Here is a 10387-nt window from a genome sequence, read left to right on the forward strand (position 1 = left end):
AGCTAAGGGCAGCAAACACAAACATTTAGTAGCCCGGGGCAAAGCCAGGCCACCTCCCTGCTCCTTGGCTTCCCAAAGAGGAGCGCTTCAGCCAGCAGCTCTGCGAAGCCAGAGGCAAGGCAGGCTTTCCACCGGCCTGTCGGGCTGGACTTTCCTGCTCTTATACCAAATTCTTCAGATTTTTGTAACCTGCACCACTTTGCCCTTTGAACCGCAGGGAGAGCAGAGCTCTGGAGGTACCTGCGGGTTCGCACGTGCCGGGCCCGCCTGCCCCGCCCCACCAGGGTCAATGGTGGGATTAGCCCCTCATTTAGGAAACCATTCGTCTTGCCCTAGAGCCATTCCACAGGGGAACAACATGTGCACCTCGCCCAGCCTCCCAGGGAACCGCAATGGCTCCAGAGAGTCCTTCTGCAAGCCCCTATCTCTGTTCTGGGAATGTTCTGGGGTTTCTCAAGGCTCTCTCCCCACGCACAGAATGACCCACACGGCCAATAGATAAGGTCTGCCTAATGTGTACTTGCAGACTCAAGGTTTTTGGGCAAGCAAGACCTTTATCTGCTCTTTAGCACCGAAGTTTACAGGTCGTTGCTGCCTTCATGTCAGGGGTCTGTTTTGTTGCCCCGATAAAGGAAAAGCACTGACTCCTTGGAAATTTTGACAATTACTTGTCCTACAGTAGCAACAGAACAACCACCTCTTCGCTTTTCCTTTGGAACAATCTCCATCCCTTTCTGGGATCGTTTCCCCGACTTTATCCTCTGCTCTCGACCTAATTATTGTTTGAACGGTGGGAATGCTGAAAAACCCAGCTCCGGGCAGGTCCCTCAGTGGGAGATGGTTTATGTTGTCAGTTTTACTTATCCAGCAAAGGATGAGAGAAGTAGAAGGAGGGGAATTCTCCCAAGCCATGTGGTACACAGATGCAGAACGCAGAACTCAACCCACGCACAGCGGGACGAGGAGAGACATCCCGCGGCCGTCACTCGGGGAGTGACATGCCCCACTCCCTCTCCATCGGCAGAGAGAATTCCTCTCTGCGGGAGGAGCAGGTGAGAGTTTCGCTTTTGACATATCCTAACGGCCTCCTTAGAAAAGTAATTTGTCCTGCGTGAACTTTTGCAGGATTTACTGCCCAAGAGCAAGAGTTTTAAGAGAGAAATTTAAACACTCGAAGCCCCTCACTGGCGCCTAGAGAGACCAAAGCTCATGTCAGCAGGCAGAGGCTCAGCTTTACATCATCCTGACCTGCCAACAAAGGAACACAACAACCCCTCTCCCCCCCCCCGTCGGTGGAAGACGTGAGAGTTGGGACTATTGACACTGATCTTTTCCCTTTACCCCCCTGTGCTTAGACAAAGACGGACAGGAGCAGCTCTGCCTGAGTGTTGGGAAATAAGAGCCCTCCCACCCACCTCCTGCTAGGGCCAAGGGAGCGGGGAAAGCTGCCCGGAGCCGCCCCCTCTCAAAGCTGCAAGCGGGGGAGCGAGCCTGGAACAAACCTCGCTTGAGTTGTGGGCAGAGCCGGCAGCAGGGAAAGCTGGGAACAGAAAAGAGGCATTTCACGCTCTCGGCTGAGTCACCCCGAGCGTATAAAATCAAGGCCAGGCAGTCGGAGCCACTCCGAGCGGAGGCACGAGGCACCGGCACTTTTGGACAGGTACGTGCGAGCGGATGCGGTTTAGAGGCAAAGATTAAGATTAAATCTAAGACTGGAATACAGCAGCCCGATTCCTCCCTTGCTCTCCCTGCCAATGTGCTGCGGAGCAGGGGATCCAGCGGCTCCGGTGGCCGCGAAGCCCTGAGGCTTCTTGGCTCTCGCACGGTTCCATCTGCCCAAAAGGACACAGGCAAACACAACACATGATTTTGGTGGTCCGGTGTATCATATTTTGCTGGTCCCTATTTCAAAGCTGGGATGGCAGCAAAGGATAACAGTCTGGGCAAGACCTGGCATCATTCCGGGAGCAGCAAGAAGCAATTAAACTTCAGAATAAGTCTGAAATACTTAATAATACATGGGGTTTGGTTAGCACACTACACTGTACTGTATTTCTGGAGAAGGAATGACAGTTTTGATGCTGGAAAGCACAAAAGACAGCTCAATAAGAAAAGAGTCTGGGGTTAGTTCCTTCCTCTGACACAAATTACCTGTGGGAATCTCGCACAAGTCATTAAGGACATTTGTTTTTTACAAAGACCAAAGCAGGGGTGGGCGGAGGAGGGAGCACAGAGGGAGCTATAACACTAAATAACACGTTTCTTGGCGCTCAGGCCTTCGGGGCCCTGATCCAGGAATATACTCAGTTTCTGACCACTTCCACTGAAATGTGGTTCGGGAGCTGCATGTTCAGTGCATCCTTTCCCAGCAGCTGGGCCGTGCTCGGTCTGTGGCTCTCATCCGCAGCAGGGCCCAGCGCTGCTGCTGCCTGGCAGACGGGCTGTGGGGCACTGCAGCTCTCAGGAGCCCCAAAGCGCCTGTGGGCTCCCCGCTGGCACTGTCCTCAGAAAGGGGTACAGCTGCCCTGGGAGAGCCCATACAAGGCCCTGGTTTTGCTGTTACAACTTCTGCTAAGTGCTAAGAGAAGGAAAGTCTTTCCTAACTCAGGAAATGCACTTTTACCTGCCTGCTCCATCACAACTCAGCCCAGTTTGAGCTCTGTGCTTTAATGTTTGGCAGCTCTCCTCTGTCCTCAGATCCATTCATTTGCTTTGCACAGATAACCTCACAGATAACAGTCCCTTTCCCCAGGCACACTTGGCCCTGTTGTTTGAGCATCACCCCACTGGAAAACTCTTCCCACTGTGCTGGCCAAACTGGACACTATGCAAGACAACCTGCTGGCACTGAGGTTCCTGGTGTGGGATACGACTTGGTTCATGCTTCCTGCAAGAAAAACTGTTGGCACACAGACTAAGACTACATGATACTTCTGTCCCCAAGGATTCATGTTTACTTAGGCTTAATTACAACAGAGCTATTAATTATCACTTATCACTGTCTGAATATAACAGGAAAGGGCTTATAGACTGGTTCTCTTTTAAGTAGTTTGTAGATGCTTGGAGGCATTTTAATTTACCTCTAAATGTTGTTTTGTTTTCCTCTCCCTGAAACAAAAAGGAAACAGGTCCTGCAAACCGCAGGGATGATGTCACCCTTGCTCATCCTCCCTCTGCTGCTGGGGACCACAGCACACGGTCCGGTGAGCAGGGCAGCATCCAAGGATGTCACCACCGTTTTCCAGCTGGCTCACGAAGACACTTGGGAGAATGTTAATCTCACCAGCATGTCCTGTGAGTATTGGAAGAACAGGACCTGGATCACCCTGCAGCTGAACAACAGCAGCCTGACAGCTTTCCCTGTCTGCCTTCCGGAGGCCCTGCAGAGGTTGGATCTCAGCAATAACCTCTTGGAAGAGGTGAATGGCACAGAGATAGCAAATCTCCCGCAGCTGCGTGTCCTCTCGCTGAGGCACAACCACCTCCAGTCAGTGAGGTGGGGATCTGAAGCCCTCAGCAGTCTCCTCAAGCTGGACTTGAGCTTCAATAAGCTGTCATCTGTGCCATCCTGCCACGGCTCTGCCCTGCCTAACCTGAGGTGGTTGTCCTTGGCTGGAAATCCACTGATTGAAATCCAGCCACTGGCTTTTTCCTGCTACCCTCAGCTTCATGTCTTGAACCTCTCTGCAACGCTGCTCGGGCAGGATGACAGCAGAGGAATTAGGGACTCTGCTTTTGCCATCAGCACAGATCCCAACGAGGCCATGAACAGGACTGCAAACTCCATCAGTGTCCTTGATCTGAGCGGGACCTTTTTTGAGAAAAGTAAGTTTCCGGGTTTCCGACTAAACGCAGGTCAGGCCAGGGAGCAGAAGCCTTGCTGGGATGATGGCTCCTGTCCTCTGGGATGAGCCTGGAGTGCAGGGCAACACCTCACACTGAAAGCTGCAAACAGCTGCTCCAAGCATGCAAGGCACTGTCACGCAAACCAGCCTCCCAAAGGAAGGGCAGAGACCAAACACCACGAGACAGGACAATGTGTCCCAGTGTAGTCACCCACCTCCATCCTAATCCCACTGTCTGCTACTGACAGTCATCCCCCTGTCAGCCCTGGGATTAGTTTTGGGGGAAGCACCGGAGGAAATTAGTTTCTCTTTCCAGACAGGCTGCTGAAATCTTTCCTTGTCCCCCCAGCTACACTCAGCTTTTAGTGCTGCATTGAAGTAGCACAGAAGAGGCTTTTTGTGCCATCCACAGCCAGCCCACTTCCGTTGAGGGGGTGGGGGGGACACAATCCCTGCCCCGAGCAATCCACAGGAGGTTTTTTCTCTTTTGCTGGGCTCCCCTGCCAGCCTCAGTTATACCTGAGGTGCTGAGACACACAGATGTGGGATGCCTTGCCCAGCTGCACTCAGCCTGGGCCAGGGCCTTAGGGGCTCCTCAAGCTAGAGGCTTCACTTGAACTCACACTAAACAGCTTCACTTGAACTCACATTAAACAGCTGTACCACCAAATTTCCTCCATAAATTTGCCTAATCCCTCTTGTGGTAGTGAGTTACCCTATTGAGTCATGGGATGGAAAGGCCCTTTTGTACAAGACCTATTCTTTCTGTTTCATGTCTCTTGGCTCTTTTTCCTGTGTTAGGAGAAATAAGTGATTTGCCTTTCTTACACCAGTCAGGACCTTGTAGACAACTTTCCTGAGCAGAGAAATCCTTGTTTGTTTAATCTCACCCAACAGGAAATCTATTCCATATCTCTTATCAGTTTTGTTGTCCTTTTTCCCCCCTCTTTTCTCTGCCCCGTGACAGCCTGACCTGCAGAGACTGTAACAAAAATGCAGCTGCACGAGTGTTTACACACTGTTGTATTGACTTTTGTTCTATTCCTTTCCCAAAGAGAATAGCTGCAGAAGGTGACAGATACTATATATATGAATCCAAATCCTTTTTCCAGGCAGAAATCCACAGGAAATGCTCTGTTTAGGCAATAGGTGTAAATAAATATTTTTCTCTTTCAGTTAAACCAGAGTGGGCCAGAGACTTGGCCAACCTCAGATCACTTCACCTGACAAACATGCCACGGTTAAGAAGCCTTGATGGTGACTTCCTCAAGTCCCTGCCTGGTCTCCAAGAGCTGCACTGTCAGGACTCCCATTCCCTGAGTTTTGTGCAGACAGAGATATTTGACAGTGCTCCTCACCTGAGCCATCTCTCATTTGAGAAGTGAGTTGGGTTTGTTGTCCTTCCTCACATAATGCTGCCTTTGCCTCACAGCACTGTGGTGTCTGGGAGCTAACCTGAACAGTTTGTTGTCAGATTTAGGAAGGAGGTCTGGACTTGCTGTCTTTGCATCTCAGAAGCAGACAAAAATCCCATCCCTCCCACTTTTAGTGTGAGAGTTTAATATAGTTCCTTGTTCAGCATTAGTAAAAGCAGTTTTAGTCCTCATTCTAGGGGTATGTCACCTCTTGGTATGTCACATATCTGAAATGCTAAGAGGGACAAAAATGCAAAAGGGTTTTATCAAAATAAGGGCAGGTGAAGTGCACACAGAGCAGTCAGCATAAAGGGAAAAATTTGGAGAGCACTTTGAAACATTTTCATAATACCAACCCAGATACAAGCATATCAGAAAACAAACACTAGTGCACTGGCTGTGCCTAGAAACCAGTTTCAGGAAAATACAAAGCAGAAACCCTATGGATTCCATCCCCCCTTGATTGCCCTACTGAATTTACACAGCACATTCCAACACTTGCAGGAATACCAGTTCAAAATGCTAAAAATCATGTCCAAATTTACAGTAATTACAGTTAAAGTCCTGAAAAAGGAGAGCAGATCTGAGCATGCAGAGTGCAGGATGCCAGGGGAATACTGCTGGGAATATTGCTTTGTGCCTTACACACTAAGGATATGGGATACTAAGCACTCTCCAGTCGCTGGAAAGTAGCTCAGCGTTTTTTAATTATTGCATTTGTCTTGTAGCTGTAACCTGAGTTCCTTTAACCCTTGGAACACCAATTCATCAGATGGCATCACCATCAACTTGTCTGGGAATCCTCTGCTGTGCGACTGCCAGCTCTCCTGGCTGCTGTCCAAGCCCGAGAAAGTTGTTCTGCAAAAGTAAGTGAGCTCAAGGAGATCAAGAAATGCTCGTCAGACACAGCTTCAATGTGCAAGTTGTTTGGGGACCAGACAGTCACCACCATTCAATAAGTTATTCAAATTCCTTGTATGTTCTTCCTTTCCACGAGAGGCAGAAGTGCAAAATAACGTCCCCTTTCAGGGACAAAAAGTGTTATAAGCTGTGGATTCTGCTTTAGGTGAGAATACTTTCTGTTTTTGACCACATTTCACTATTAGCTGAAGATACAAAATGAGCTGTATTGATGTGCCAGTACTGGGAGGAGAAACTGGAAAGCTTTGGAAGATCTTTAACAAATTATTTTCTCCTAACCCTGCTATTCACAAAGCTTACATCACCACCAGCAGTCAACAAAACCCCTTGCAAATAGCACCATTTCTCACCTATTGTTTTCATGCTCCCCTACAGTTTTACAGGCTAATTACAATAAGCTGCAGTTAAAAGAAATATTTGCATATAAATGGTCTCTCTTCCTTTTGAAAGGCCACCAAGAAGATTTGTTATCAAATCTCTCAGAGAGCAAGGAAGTAGATTGTTGAAATTAAACAGTTTTTTCAACGGGATAGGTTTAGCAGTTGCATTCTTTACCAAAACTTCCGTGTTTAAGTAAATAAAGAATTCGATCTTAAGTCATTTAAAAGTCCCGCCTCTGCTGCTGCCTAAAGCAGATGGATTAAGATTGCTGGGAATCCTGTTACATCTCTCTGCATGTGTTCCCCTTTAAGACAAGTTGCCTTGAATCCCAATGCCCTTTGCTAAAGTTCACAGCCATTGTTGTACCAAAGGACACTTCCCCTCGGGCAAAAGATATCCCTGCACCTTACAAAACTGAAAAGGCAGCTCCAGCTGAATTCCACAGGCAGTGCTGTGGAAGCTGCCTGGAATATTATTAAGACAATCTAACTTTCACATTCTCACTAACATGAAGACTGTTTTGACAGCAGGTCACCAATTCCAATCCAAGCAGCCTACAGAAATCTCTAATGTTTTTCTGGGTGTTGACTATTCTGGTTTCCTTCTGCAGGGCTTGGGAGACTTTTTGCACATCCCAGAAAGATTCGGGCCGATCTCCAACATCTATTTCACTGCAGGAGCTCTACAATAAATGCCAGTCAGAGAGCAATGTTACACTGCCTGATTCAAACACAGCCCTTCCTGATCACGATGCTTTCAACTTCACCAGTGATGAGACCTCTGCTGTTGTAACAACAGACTCAGCTCTGCTCACCACGGATTTGACTCACACCAGCTCCCTGATCCAGAGGGATGTGAGGAGCACTGCAACATCCCACCCAATGCTAACCAAAGACACCTCTACCAGCTCCCTGATCCAGGGGGATGTGAGGAGCACAGCAGCATCCAGCCCAGTGCTCACCAAAGACACCTCTACCAGCTCCCTGATCCAGGGGGATGTGAGGAGCACAGCAGCATCCAGCCCAATGCTCACCAAAGACACTTCCACCAGCTCCCTGATCCAGGGGGATGTGAGGAGCACAGCTGCATCCAGCCCAATGCTCACCAAAGACACCTCTACCAGCTCCCTGATCCAGGGGGATGTGATGAGCACTGTAGCATCCAGCCCAACGGAGCCAATCCTGACAAAGACCAAGACCAACAGTTCCTCCCATGAGGAGAAGGCAGTTTCTGAATCCACAAGCAATCCCCCTTCCTCAGCATCTGTTACCTCCTTCCCAGTTTTTTTCCAGGAGTTCTTTGCTCAGTCCCCAGACCATAGCTCCACAAGCCCAACTGGAACAGAACAGCCACAGGGAGGGCTCAGAACAACACACACAACATTCCCCCGGGAAGGGCAATTCAACCAGACCACCAGTGACTATTCCACTGGAGGAGCAGTAGTCCCACCTACCAACCATCCCTTTGCCAGCCATGGCAGGGAAGGTGCCCCCCAGACGAGCCCCCCCCAGGTGATCTCCACGAGGAGCAGGGCCCAGCCGGACCCTGCAGGCAGCACGGTGCCACCACATTACACGGATGACTACGACTACGAGCAGCCCAAGGGATCCCCGGCACACACAGCCCACGTGGCCTGTGACTACAATCCCTGCAGGCACCTGCAGAGGCCGTGCAAGGAGCTCCAGAACATAACCCAGTGCTCGTGTCCTGGCACGTCGAGGGAAGATGAGATTCCAGACCCACCCAGGCTCAGAGAGGTGATTGAAATCACTGACAGCTCTGCACAGATACGCTGGTGTGCCCCGTACTCAGTTGTTCACAGTTATGAGCTGGTGCTTCATGCCCAAGACAAGGAGGACAGGCAGTTTGTCATGGACAACATCTACCCCACGGCCAGGCAGTACACTCTGTATAACCTGCTGCCATTCACCACTTACCACATCTGTGTGTCTGCCTCCAACAAAGCAGGCTCAAGCCAGAAAACAGGCCAGGAAATTCCAGGTAATTCATGCACCAGCTTTAAAACAAAACCCAGCTACAAGTATATTTTTGCTGGTCTGTCTGCAGCAAGTGGACTCTTTCTCATTACCACAATTATTTTATCTGTATGTCTCTGTAAGGCATGTAAAAAGCCTCAGAGTGAACAGTATGGTACACACTTAGTCTCCTACAAGAACCCAGCATTTGATTATCCGTTAAAATTACAAACTACTAATTAGCTCTGGGTGATTGTTCCATGCATTCAAAGCTCACTATCTCCATTGCCTTGGTGTGCTTTTGTGAGACTCTGAAAATGTGCTTCAGTAAAAAACTATGAACCATCAGATTCCATAACCCTGACGTTTCTAAGGGAGAGAAAACCACCAAAAAAAAAAGAGAAAAAACTGATAATGAAGTTAGTCAACCAGAAAAGAGTCTTTGGACTCCTGTTCCTGTGCTAAGCAGCAGCAAACCTGCACACTATCCTTAAAAAGTTGTTTTTGTAATAACATACAAATAGAGTAGCATAAATTTCACACAGTGAGAGGCTGCCTGGCCAGCTGTCTGCCTCCAGGATCTCTCATGAACACAGGCAGATGAGAGCTGTAATCCAAGATGCATTAAACTGAGCAAGACACACACTCTGCTTTTATTCACAGAGCAAAGCTGGGGGTTCCATTTTTTAAAGGTATTATCCATAAAGAGAGTAAAGCTGAAAGGAGTGGGTGGGCTCAGTGACAAGGTACTGCACAGATCTAACTCCTTTAAGCAAATGCAGTGGATGCACATGATCAACTTAACATCAGGAAAAAGAAACACAAAATTTAATTGTAGTCACAGATTGTGCTGGATCTGTAGGGCAGAGGTAATTGTTTTGTTACAGCTTTTTATGAGGTTGTCCACAATGAGCCTTCCAAGTGCTTCCCCAAAACAAGCTCACAGGCAGTGGGAGGGTTTGCAGTGCAGCAGTGGCCCACAGAAGAGATGGGGTGAGTATTTTAACATTTGCTTCCCAGTGGATTTTAAGCAGAGAGGATGTTCCGTCCCAGTCATCCGTCCCATTTCCAGATTTAGCAGCTGATGATTTACCTCATACAGGGGCAAAAAGCCAAGTAATGAAGCAATTTCATTCACGTGCTGCTGAGACTTGAAAAAGCCAAATCCCCTGTACTAGCAGCAGGCAGTTCTGCAGACCCCTTTCAAATGAACTCTTGGGTGCCAATTTCTGTACAGTAATAGTAACAGATGCTGACAATCCCAACTTTGAACTTGCCATTAGAATCCAAAGGTGTCCCAATATGATATTTCCCTATAGGTTTCATTTCCAGGAGCTGCCTCTTCCTGCTACTGTACAGTGCCCAAAACCCCCTGAACTCTGAGGGGAAGGTGCTGCACTGTATAAAAGAGTCTCTGTTCCATTCTTTTGGAGTTTTTAATGCTTTCAGTATTACAGAAATAAAAGCCACAGAGCTATGTTCTGTTTTTTGTTCAAGACATGTTTACAATGTTGAGTCTGAGAAATTAACTCCTTTTGTTGTTTTGGAATGAACTTTCAACATGTAGTAAAGAGATGTTTTTATTATGGTAGATTTGTGTTCTCTGATGTGTTTCAAGAGCTTTCATTTTGCATGTGGCAGAAGGAAGCTTGTGCCTTCTCACCACTAAGTCCTTTCCTGGGAATTTGTCCTCCACTAGACAGATACAGATTCCTGCCATATGTGTCCCAAGTTCAGCTGAACCCCATGACTCAAACTCACAATAGAAGTGAAAGGCAAATGAAGAAGACAGGATGGTGTCACCTTCCACTTGGAAAACCTCTTATTTTCACATTCTGGCAGATCAGAC

At 48.2% G+C, this 10387-nt stretch overlaps 1 protein-coding gene across 1 annotated transcript; it reads left to right on the forward strand.

Annotated features, from left to right (window-relative positions):
* The first annotated feature begins 1287 nt into the window (after window positions 1-1287).
* On the forward strand, window positions 1288-10028 carry LRRN4 (leucine rich repeat neuronal 4). The gene is made up of 5 exons (XM_079298869.1): window positions 1288-1664; window positions 3122-3825; window positions 5022-5226; window positions 5989-6126; window positions 7173-10028. Exons 2-5 carry the CDS (start codon window positions 3147-3149, stop codon window positions 8779-8781), a joined length of 2631 nt encoding a protein of 876 aa, XP_079154995.1. The 5' UTR covers window positions 1288-1664; window positions 3122-3146; the 3' UTR covers window positions 8782-10028.
* Window positions 10029-10387: the final 359 nt, after the last annotated feature.

Source organism: Erithacus rubecula, assembly GCF_903797595.1.
Source record: "Erithacus rubecula genome assembly, chromosome: 2".
In the NCBI taxonomy this organism is placed as follows: Eukaryota; Metazoa; Chordata; class Aves; order Passeriformes; family Muscicapidae; genus Erithacus; species Erithacus rubecula.

Bases quoted from the DNA above. Each gene is read 5' to 3' on its own strand.
- LRRN4 (XM_079298869.1), top strand. From the start codon at position 3,147: ATGATGTCACCCTTGCTCATCCTCCCTCTGCTGCTGGGGACCACAGCA. The intron at 3,826-5,021 runs GTAAGTTTCCGG...TTTCTCTTTCAG, and splicing joins CGGGACCTTTTTTGAGAAAA to TTAAACCAGAGTGGGCCAGA. The intron at 6,127-7,172 runs GTAAGTGAGCTC...TTCCTTCTGCAG, and splicing joins GAGAAAGTTGTTCTGCAAAA to GGCTTGGGAGACTTTTTGCA.